Consider the following 12,465-nt stretch of genomic DNA (forward strand, 5'->3'; position numbering starts at 1 on the left):
ATAAAAAACAACCTCCTCCCTGCTGAAAGACGGGCGTGTATAGAGATCTGAGTGTTTTCCTCGACTGTATCAACCCTCTATTCACACACACACACACACACACAGAAAATGAATATGTTTTAATAAAATGTAATTTTATTAAAGTGTCATGTGTAATACGGGTGTAATGTGTTTTAATAAAATAAATGAAACTTTAGCATGGAGCACTCTGAGTGATTATTTCCTTCACCTCAGCCTGAACACACACACACACACACACGAACAGCAATAGCTATAACCTCACTTCAGAACTTTTATTTTTAATTTTTGACAGCATTTTGTCTGAGATTTGTCCTGTCCACACTCTCTCCTCTGCTCTGAGTTCAGTGCCATGTCGAAGTGCAGGACGCTGATTGTTCAGACTTCCTGTTATTTCTGTTCTCACTTGGGAGGAAAGACATTATCAGGATTTACACTGCTGACGAATTTGGTAAAGGGGGAGCTTTCCATCACATTCTTTCCTGCAGGGTGGGCACACGAGAAGATAAACTCGTGTGTATGTGTGTGTGACACACACACACCAAAGTTGTGACTTCATTAACTGCACAGCCTGAACATGGTGAGTGTCCAGAATATTTCAGTAATTGATTATTTTATTGATATAATTTTATAATTTGATTGTAATCAGTCGTGAAACTTGTCTCTGTCCACAGTGCAATTGTAACATTTTCACTTTTTAATTTTTCTAATATTAAAACTAATGTATACTGTAAATCATTCACTTTAATATTTACACCATGTGTTTGTTGTTCAGTGTTTCAGGACATCATGTTTATAGGGCTGAATGTCACATGTTCACATCTTTAACTGAAACAGTACAGTAAATATTTTTACACTGTGTTATTTTTTTTCCACTTCCTGTGTCCAGAGGAAGGGACAGATGGTGAGAGTGAAATGTGAGGGAGTGAGTGTGTTTCTGCTGCTTGTCTTCGCAGCACTTCACCACACTGTGAGTCTTTACAAGTCACTTCTTCCTAACATTCTGTATTATAACACTTAACACACAGATCTCTGTTTTATTGTGATCAAATCTACAAAATTAACTGTTTTATCCTGAACGGTACCAGATCACAATGGTTTTACAGAAACCTGGGCTTAAATAAATCATGACAATACCACACTGTATTCCAGAGAATTACTGTAAATGAGCATAACTTATGATAAATTTCAGTAAATTAAAAGGAATTGCGGCAAATTATAATGAATTTATGTTGAATTTCAGTAAGTTACTTATTATTTGTGTGTTTAAAGAGAATTATTGTGCATTAAGATCATATCCAGGTTAATTTAGTTCAGCAAACATGGATTTCTTTCCTGTTGCCTATAAACATATAAAAACACACTTGCTGATACACCTGTGTAACACATTCAGAGTCATAAACCCTCCGTCACGTATTTTCATTCTTGTTAAACGTTATTTCACTGTTAAAACACTGACCTCATTGTTTTTCACTGATGTAGTCAATAACACATGTAAGCAGGAGATAAACTGGAACCAGTTCATGTTCTATCGAGGGTCCAACTGCATTTCACTGGATTTGTACCTGAACTCTGCACAGTGACAATACAGTTCAATCTAATTTAATCTAATCTAATGTCTATGACTGTGCAATAGCTGAAAAACTAACCTAATTAAAAACTTCACTAAAACTAGTCAATTCCTCAAAATAAAAGTAAAAATATAAATTTTAAATACTAATGTGTTTATTAACTAAAACTAAACTGAAATAAAAAAAACTGAAAAATTAAAGAAAAAAATAATGAAAATTTAAAATCAATAATAACTCTGGCATTGGGTGGAGTTTGGGTTATGGTGTAATGCACTGGGAGGGGTTTGGTTTATGATGCAATATATTGGGTGGGGTTTGGGTTATGATTAATTTATCGGGAGGAGTTTGGTTATGATATAATGTATTGGGTGGAGTTTAGGTTATGATGTAATGCATTGGGAGGAGTTTGGGTTATGATGTAATGTGCTGGGTGGGGTTTGGGTTATGATATAATGTATTGGGTGGGGTTTGGGTTATGTTGTAATGTATTGGGAGGAGTCTGGGTTATGTTGTAATGTATTGGGAAGAGTTTGGGTTATGATGTAATGTATTGGGTGGAGTTTTGCTATGATGTATTGGTTAGTCCTGGGTATGACTTTAAACTGCAACTGTTGGTGAGTCTCAGGTCCAGGAGGACTTGACTATTGGAGAAAATGGGGTTACCCCTTAATCACCATTGCTCCCAGGTCTGCTCTGATGCGGAGTGGTAGCACCTGCCTGGGTTCCAGCTATGGGTTTAATAGTTCATCACCAATAAGGTGCTGGCAGCAGGGCGCTTTTCAGTGTAATGTGGCAGATGAACCCAACAGGGTCAATGGCACACTACCAGATGGCATGCAGAAGATCCACTCAAATGGCCAACAGATGGCATCACTCGGCAAGTTAGCTGTCACTGTGGGGCAAATTCCATACCGGTCAGGTCCTGTGTATCACTTGGCATCAGATCTGGAGGTCCAGAGAGAAAACACGATGGGGGCACAACATCGTTTGTCTTACCTTACTGTGCAAGGCACTTCATTAGGAGAGGAGAATAGTATGCGAGAGCTCATGAGGCCAGACATTCTGTGGTGGCTCAGCTGGGCTGTTTGTGCCACTGCTGCGGGCGACTCTGTTGTTTTGGTGTGGGCCTCGCAGCCCACCTGTGTTTCTGTGCATCCTCGCTAGCAATGGACAACTGCTGCTGGCGAATGTATTAGGTGGAGTTTGGGCAGTGGTCGAGTTGTAAAATCAAACCGGGGGGATGGTGAAATTTTTAGTCGCGTGTCGACCAGTGGTCGAGTTGTAAAATCAAACCGGGGGGATGGTGAAATTTTTAGTCGCGTGTCGACCCATCGGTCGGTCCGTTGGTGGGAAACTGGTTTGCTTTTAGGAGGGTCTGCACACAACATAGGTCTGTGGGCCTTGTTCATTTACCAGACATACAGTATTTTGTGCTGATAAAGTGTGTAGTACACACCGTGTACCCTTTTTATTGTTGTAAAAAACATAATACACTGGTATTTTACTGTAAAACATCCACAGTGTGGATGTCATGTGTCATATTTAGTCAGTCTCCTGGCTGACATACCTACCACATTCTCCATATTAGGGTGAAATGCAGATGACAAATTTGAAGTGTAACTTCATAGTCATGGTAGGCTCCTTTTAAATCGTTTGGTAAATAATTTATTAAAACCTCAGCAGGCAATGTAAATGAACAACTGAATCTTTTCATATCAAGTCAATAGAATTTTTATTCAAAGCTGAACATTGGGAACATTGAGTTAAATACAGAGGTAGGTAGGTAACCAATAAGCTAAAACAAGCAACAGTAAATTGTAAATCAGACTAAACTTCCTAAAAGATGTTTGAGGCATTATGCATTTTTTTTTCCTTTTTGTTATTATTGTGTTTATTCTTGTAACGTTGATTCCCGCTGTTATCTAGGTCACGTGACACCTTAACGTTGACGGTTACCAAAGAGCTGCCTTGGATACTTTGATTTGATACATACCAGCACTTTGATACATACTGGATACAAGCTAGCAAAATGAGTTAAAAGCAGGCATCTTTGGAAAGTTTCTTTGGAAAGGGGAAAAGACCCATTGAGGAGACAGAAGAAGAGCCTATGACGAAGAAAAAGAAAGCTGCAATTTAGCAGACACTTTGTCGAGTCCTACACCAATCCTGCTCAGTGACCGGCTCTCTAATGAGGCAATGAAGCCTTCAAAACTGCTAGTGTCGTTTATTTTAGCCTTCCTGTCTTGAATAACACTTTTTGTTGCCTGAAGAATAACAAACGAACGTCCAGGCTGATTAAATTAATGGCCTTATACAAGAAATCAAAGCTAACATGAACCTGAGTAAGCTATCGATAGCTGGCTAGACTCCAAACTAACACTACGTTCAGACTGCAACCTGAAACGACCCATATCCGATTTGTTGTGAAATCCGATTTTTTTGTTAGGCCGTTCACATTACCAATTATATGAGACTTGTATGCGATCTCCAATATGAATGGAAAACGACCCAAAAGTGTCCCGCATGCGCAAATTGACACGTAATAAGCACATCTACGTAATACGTAAACAAAATAAAAGCGCACTCTTCAAGTTTGCAAGTAAAGCATGGAGATGAGGCGAGACCTGGCGATGTGGTTTTTGTGGCGGCGGCGGAACTCACACAATAATCTGATTAATGTGGGCAGCAGACTAATGAGACCGAAGGTGTCAAATTACTGGAAATTTCCAGAACAATCTTATAATCTTGTAATACAGGATGGTTTAAGTTATAAATCAGTTATAGAAACTGTTTTATTTAATCAGGCTAACAGATCAACATCCAGGTCCCTACCAAATCCACCATTAGCTTGATCAATTCTATAAAAGTCTATTTAAATTCTGAAAACTGTACAAATGTTGTTGTTTTCCACCAAAGAGGTGGGATTAGCCAACGCAGAATAGTGACGTTTGTCTCTTGTTGATGACGTGTAGGTCGCATGAATGCGACCTGTCCGGTCAGACTGCAGTCACATGTGAAAATAACGGATATGCATCAGAATTAGGACCACATATCCAAGCGGCCTGGGTCGCATGTGAAAAAAATTGGATCCGTGTTGTTCAGATTGTCAATAACAAATTGGATACAGGTTGCATATGGGCAAAAAAAATCGGATATGGGTCGTTTCAGGGTGCAGTCTGAACGTAGTCTACATTCATTATGATAGCTGTGTTGTTATCCGCCGCCCACAAATTAGGCTACATATCGGTAACTTTACAGCATGATAGTGGGCTGACAGAAAGTGTGACTGATATTCGTAACTCTTGACTTACCTCCTGAAATGTTTTTTCTTGCGATCTTAAATCCGAACTTGCTTAGGCCTTGCTGTCCACTCCGCTTGGCCATGATGCTGCAATCCGCTGCTGTCACTGACGCCGAATGAAATCAGAAATAACGGAACCCCAACTGAATGTCACCTCCTCAAACGCTTCACTTGCGCGTGCCCTCTCTCGCGGTAGCTTGTTGTATGCTCAGTTTCAGCAAAGCTACGTGGAATGGCATTTCTAATTCCAATGTTAAATAGAAGTAATGTCCACATTTATTGATAAAATTGCTCAAGGGAAGGGAGGGAGGATGCCCATTTTAGAGGGGGGATGATATTGAACATTTTTTATTCGGGGGGGGTGTTATCCCCCCCATCCCCCCTCAACTCGAGTACAGAGTTTGGGTCATTGTAATGGATCTCAAGCAGCACAGAGACAGGAGTTCTTGGACGGCAGTTTATTTCCTTAGACAAAAAATATTTAACAAAACAGCACTCTCAATCAGCGTGACTGCAGCGTCCAAGCCAAGATAACTTTCTTCTGCCGCATAACTGTATTAATACTGATGCAAAAAGCTACATACATTTTGGCAAATGGAGACACATACCTTACACAAAAAATATTTAACAGAACAGCACTCTCAATCAGCGTGACTGCTGCGTCTGTACAATCAAAATAAGCAAACAAATAACATTACGTTCATTTGTGTTGACGTATGCAATGCATGAGTTCAGTAGTTAGTTAGCGTTCGGAAACCGAGTAAACATTCGGAATTCCTTCACGCCCATATAACAACAATGCATGCACAATACAATCTTGATGCTTAATACATGTAAAGCTAAATGGATTTTGCATGCATACTAGGATATTACCCACAAAACGAACAGAATGCTAATGCATCAAATGCGAAAGCCATCGTGAGGAATGAGCTAGTCACTCATGGTAACTCGTGGTGACAGGAAAAATTAATAAAACTTCTTAACAGTTTGGCTAATTCCAACCAATGTGCACACAATTACATAAATCATAAGATGTATCGAATTTACAAATTACAGTGCATTTTAAGATGAAGCATAGAATAAAACGAGAGTGCTTAATACAGTGAACCTTACCCAAGCCAGGATAACTTTCTTCTGGCTGGGAGTACGGTGACCACGAAGGGTCAAAGCGGTCATTTTATGGGTAATATCCTAGTATGCATGCAAAATCCATTTAGCTTTACATGTATTAAGCATCAAGATTGTATTGTGCATGCATTGTTGTTATATGGGCGTGAAGGAATTCCAAATGTTTACTCGGTTTCCGAACGCTAATTAACTACTGAACTCATGCATGAACATTCTGTCTGTCCCGTCTCCCGTATTCTGAGACGGTGGCATTGCATACGTCAACACAAATGAACGTAATGTTATTTGTTTGCTTATTTTGATTGTACAGACGCAGCAGTCACGCTGATTGAGAGTGCTGTTCTGTTAAATATTTTTTGTGTAAGGTATGTGTCTCCATTTGCCAAAATGTATGTAGCTTTTTGCATCAGTATTAATACAGTTATGCGGCAGAAGAAAGTTATCTTGGCTTGGACGCTGCAGTCACGCTGATTGAGAGTGCTGTTTTGTTAAATATTTTTTGTCTAAGGAAATAAACTGCCGTCCAAGAACTCCTGTCTCTGTGCTGCTTGAGATCCATTACAATGACCCAAACTCTGTACTCGAGTTGAGGGGGGATGGAGGGGATGCACCCCCCCCCCCCCCCCCAGAATAAAAAATGTTCAATATCATCCCCCCTCTAAAACGGGCATCCCCCCTCCCTTCCCTTGAGCAAATGGAAGAAATGCATTTCGTCCACGAAATGGGCCCGGTGACACTTGGCACCCCATAGAGTTTGGGTTATAATGTAATGTATTGGGTGGAGATTTGTTATACTGCAATTTGGGTTTGGATTGCTTTGGTTTTTGGGTTGTTTTGTAGTGTATTGTGTGGAGTTTTGTTATGAGGTATTGGGAGGAGTTCTAGTCACATCATGAGTTTTGCCATTCTCATTTTTTTTGCTCTTTCTTACATTTTTTAAGTTATATATTTGCTTGTGTATTCTGCAGGTGAAAGCAGACCTGAGGAAGTTGGACATGGCTCTTGATGCAGTAGATGACATCTTCTCACAGTGTCAAGACAAAATGCTGAAGGCTGTTACTGAAATAGATGGCCTGCTCCAGAAAGAACTCAAGGATGATAAAGAGTTTGAGGAGTTGTGGAGGAAATACAGTGGAACGTGCAAAAAGAACATTACTGGTGGAACATCGTATCACATTGATGCTCTAGAGGCATACGGAAATTCTAAGCCTAAATTTAGGAAAATGTTCAACAATTTGGTTTATAGCAAAGGAAACAACACCCTGACCTACAGAGATGAGTTTCCCTTCAAGTCTCTTCATTTTCTCTTAACAGACTCCGTGCGACTGCTGAAGCCCACAAACAAATGTGAGACCAAGTACTATGCCACCAGGAACACATACACAGCAGATACGGGGACCGAGGTCCGATTCGGAAAGTTCATCAATGCCAAAAACACACTGAGCTCTACAATTGAAGAACTGGAGCCAAAAGAAGATGGAGTCACCATGTTTAACATCACTTCCTGTTCTGTGATTAATGTTGAAGAGAACACGTGTACATCTGAGGAAATCCAGTGTCTTATTTCTCCAGCCGAGGTTTTCACAGTGGAGGATGTTCGCGATGCTACCACCGATGATGATACCACATATAAATTAATCACTTTAACACACTCACGCTTTCTCAGCAATCACAACTGCGCTTTCTTCCATAGGTACGTCAATAAATCATAGTAAATTCAAGTACTTATATAAGATTGTGTATTTTTTGTTGTCATGATGAGATTTCCAATTTGCTTCTAGACATTTGAATCCCGTGTCCTGACATTAAACACAAAACACTAAGCCTGAAATTAACAGTGATGCAGACTGGATGTTTCCTCTAATGTCTCTCTCTCTCTCTGAAGGAATTCTGCAGATGTTGAATCCTCCACCTCTCTGATCTTCACACTTCTGGCTCTGACAGCCTCCTTGTTGACTCAGTTTACTGTGATGGAGTGACTCACATCTTCATGTAGATGGAAAAATTCTACTGTATATCATAATATGGATAGAAATGTAGAAATTTAGACAAGAGATGACTAATTTCTAAAGGTGTCTATGGCAGTATGTCACAGATTTGGAAAACACTGTTACGCTGATGAGTTTAATAAACTTCATTATTACTTGTTTCTTTGATGTAAGTTGACAGGAAGTGAGAGAAGAAGGAAAGAGGGAAGTAACTGGTCAAGACTTATTTGAGTTTGCATTAAAGGAATCTTAAAACTTTCTACCACGTATCTCAACTGATTTATTTTTGGCTCTGAAATTTTTGTCCATTGTCTCAGAAAACAGCACAATTTCACAACAACAACAATAGCAACAAATCCTCATATTCTTCCAGATGCTGTTTATTACACATCCTGTATAAAAGTGTTAAAATTCCTGTGGAGGTGAAATATTTCATCAAGTCACTGAGATACAGTACAGAACAATTCTTCATCTGTGGTTTCTAGATCTTCCATATGATCTGGATTTTCCTGCTCTTATGTAATAAGCGCTCGCTGTTTTTCTTCTTGACTGTTGTTATGTTTTTGATTACTGGGTCACTGAAGTGTCTGAGCCCCGCCTGTGTGTGTGTTCTGGTGATATCCAGCCAGTGTGAGTGAAAGTGTTTGAATGAATGATTGGAATGAAGTGGATGAGGTCATGTGTGTCATGTGTAATACAGTGGTGCTTGAAAGTTTGTGAACCCTTTAGAATTTTCTATATTTCTGCATAAATATGACCTAAAACATCAACAGATTTTCACACAAGTCCTAAAAGTAGGTAAAGAGAACCCAGTTAAACAAATAAGACAAAAATATTATACTTGGTCATTTATTTATTGAGGAAAATGATCCAATATTACATATCTGTGAGTGGCAAAAGTATGTGAACCTCTAGGATTAGCAGTTAATTTGAAGGTGAAATTAGAGTCAGGTGTTTTCAATCAATGGGATGACAATCAGGTGTGAGTGGGCGCCCTATTTTATTTAAAGAACAGGGATCTATCAAAGTCTGATCTTCACAACACATGTTTGTGCAAGTGTATCATGGCATGAACAAAGGAGATTTCTGAGGGCCTCAGAAAAAGGCTTGTTGATGCTCATCAGGCTGGAAAAGGTTACAAAACCATCTCTAAAGAGTTTGGACTCCACTAATCCATAGTCAGACAGATTGTGTACAAATGGAGGAAATTCAAAACCATTGTTACCCTCCCCAGAAGTGGTCATTCAACAAAGATCACTCCAAGAACAAGGTGTGTAATAGTCAGCGAGGTCACAAAGGACCCCAGGGTAACTTCTAAGCAACTGAAGGCCTCTCTCACATTGGCTAATGTTAATGTTCATGAGTCCACCATCAGGAGAACACTGAACAACAATGGTGTGCATGGCAGGGTTGCAAGGAGAAAGCCACTGCTCTCCAAAAAGAACATTGCTGCTCGTCTGCAGTTTGCTAAAGATCATGTGGACAAGCCAGAAGGCTACTGGAAAAATGTTTTGTGGACAGATGAGACCAAAATAGAACTTTTTGGTTTAAATGAGAAGCATTATGTTTGGAGAAAGGAAAACACTGCATTCCAGCATAAGAACCTTATCCCATCTGTGAAACATGGTGGTGGTAGTATCATGATTTGGGCCTGTTTTGCTGCATCTGGGCCAGGACGGCTTGCCATCATTGATGGAACAATGAATTCTGAATTATACCAGCAAATTCTCAAAGGAAAATGTCAGGACATTTGTCCATGAACTGAATCTCAAGAGAAGGTGGGTCATGCAGCAAGACAACGACCCTAAGCACACAAGTCGTTCTACCAAAGAATGGTTAAAGAAGAATAAAGTTAATGTTTTGGAATGGCCAAGTCAAAGTCCTGACCTTAATCCAATCGAAATGTTGTAGAAGGACCTGAAGCGAGCAGTTCATATGAGGAAACCCACCAACATCCCAGAGTTGAAGCTGTTCTGTACGGAGGAATGGGCTAAAATTCCTCCAAGCCGGTGTGCAGGACTGATCAACAGTTACCAGAAGCGTTTAGTTGCAGTTATTGCTACACAAGGTGGTCACACCAGATACTGAAAGCAAAGGTTCACATACTTTTGCCACTCACAGATATGTAATATTGGATCATTTTCCTCAATAAATAAATGAACAAGTATAATATTTTTGTCTCATTTGTTTAACTGGGTTCTTTTTATCTACTTTTAGGACTTGTGTGAAAATCTGATGATGTTTTAGGTCATATTTATGCAGAAATATAGAAAATTCTAAAGGGTTCACAAACTTTCAAGCACCACTGTACAAAACTCCAAATGTCTTTCCAGCTGTGTGAAGGAAGTGACATGGTCTGACTGTAGAGTTTACAGCTGCTGATGATGAAATACAGTAGCGCACTTTATTTCTACAGATTTATCATCTGATACAGTAATCACAGACCTTTTTATGATTGAAGCACAATAAGAGAAGCACGATGTAAAAAAAAACTGCACAGTGAATTCCCAAGCAGGGATTCATGCTGGAGCAGCAGGTAGAGATGAAACCTCATGCTTCCAGGCCTCACACTTTGATCTGGAGCTCATGTTCTAGTCCATGTGGAGTTTCACATATTCTTCTCATGTCTGTGTTTAGGAATCTATAAGGTTTAATGTAATAAAACTTTAAAAGCTCAAAATTGAAATAAGCACAGGTCCTCTTTTCAGATTCCAAAAACATGTGCATGTGTTCTGCCCCTGGATAAACCATATAAACACGGGTTCAGGAGGTGGAGCTTTCTGAATTGACAACAATATTATTGACAGGAGAGTAGGCCCACCTCCTTGTCCTGATTGGTTGGTTGTTGATGCGGTTTCTCCTGTTTACAGAACCTGGAGCAGCACAGAATTCAGACTTTTTCCACTGAGGTTATATTTTTGCCAAATATTACACAATCAGCAAATTCCCAGAAATATGAGAGTGACTGGGAGACGTGATGATGACTTTTTCTCTGACTTCAGATTTGTGTCATTTATTCCATCTTTACAACAACAACAATAACAACAACAATAACAACAACAACAACAACAAAAGTTTAGTTGTTTCAAACTGAAGTCTGTAATTCTTTGGCTCAGCTGTTACATTCCTGTAATGAACATTCCAGAAAATTCAGAGCCTAAAGAGTGAAAAGCTCCTGCAATGGAAGTTTCTGCTTTTACTAAACTTCCACTTTTCACATTTAAAAACCCAAAATTTTACCCACACAGTGATTATCTTTCCAGGATGTGGGGATCTCTCTCTCTCTCTCCATGGGCGCCGCCAGGGGGGAAAGGTTAGAACAATTCTAGGGGCCCAGCACTGCCATGGGGCCCTTTAAGGGGCTGATAATATGCTTTTGATGATTTTAATAAGACTTTTGAAATAACAACAGTGCAATATTCCATCTGGTAAAATGAGCTAATTGAACAAGGTTGTCTATTTCTTGAGTTCTTCAACATATTGTCATTTAACCCTCCCCCTTTTGCGAAATGGTACGGTCCAGTTCTGGTAGAAGCGCGATGCGTTAAATCTGTGTGCTGATCAGTGCAACGCTACTTGCTGCTGTGTCGCAGTGCAGCAGCCAGCCAGCCAGCCAGCAGTGGAGTGCGTACAGTCTATGATCGCTAAATATGAAGAGTGGCTGTCAAAAACGTAAAGAAAGGCAGCTGAAAGCTGAGAGGGACTGGAGAGGCAGGCAACTGGTCACTCAGTTTTTCCCAAAGAAAGGTAGCTATCGCTCACGTGTGTTCAAAATATTAGCGAATGGTAAATGAACAGTATGAACGTGGTTGGATTAGCCTATCAAGAGAACACTTTTACAGTTTGTACAGTGACTTTTTCCATTTTAATAACTGAACTGACCTGTGTGATAAACAAGATGAAATATTACGTTATGCTGGTGCTAATAACTAGTGCTAATAACCAGTTTCATAACTAATGGGGTGCCCTAAATATGCACAGATTCAGCCTCAGGGGGACCTCCGCCCTACCAAACCACTGAACCCCCCTTTGGAGAAGGAGGTAAGCAGCAGTACAACCCATAAATGCTTTAGGATTGAAGTTTTTAATGAGCGAGCGCCATATACAGTTTGCTAGATTAAAGTGTTTCTAATGTAACAGACGTTGCGTTGTGTTGTTCACCAGTCTTTTTATTCTGAAGAAATGAGACACAAATACACTGCTGAGGACGGGCTGCAAACGTCCAGTGGCATTGGCGCTTACATTTCCAAAACGAACTGAAGGAGGCCAGCGCCTCGTTCCCATAACTACCTGCGCTCTTAAAGGGCCAGCGCAGAATTTCCCCACCACTACACACAATGGCAAGTGGAAAAAAATAAACCCGTTACACTAATAACGGACACCAGTCAAGTGTTTGACATGGTTACGTGTGTGGAATGTTCACACGTTCTAAACCATTGGTTTCAACCATTGGTTAATA

At 40.0% G+C, this 12,465-nt stretch overlaps 1 protein-coding gene across 1 annotated transcript; it reads left to right on the forward strand.

The window, feature by feature from the left end:
* The first annotated feature begins 512 nt into the window (after positions 1 to 512).
* Positions 513 to 8,266, forward strand: LOC132882906 (ecto-ADP-ribosyltransferase 5-like). Its single transcript, XM_060916010.1, has 4 exons — positions 513 to 598; positions 908 to 988; positions 6,987 to 7,711; positions 7,904 to 8,266. Exons 1-4 carry the CDS (start codon positions 596 to 598, stop codon positions 7,995 to 7,997), a joined length of 903 nt encoding a protein of 300 aa, XP_060771993.1. The 5' UTR covers positions 513 to 595; the 3' UTR covers positions 7,998 to 8,266.
* Positions 8,267 to 12,465: the final 4,199 nt, after the last annotated feature.

Source organism: Neoarius graeffei, chromosome 3, assembly GCF_027579695.1.
Source record: "Neoarius graeffei isolate fNeoGra1 chromosome 3, fNeoGra1.pri, whole genome shotgun sequence".
Classification (NCBI taxonomy): Eukaryota; Metazoa; Chordata; class Actinopteri; order Siluriformes; family Ariidae; genus Neoarius; species Neoarius graeffei.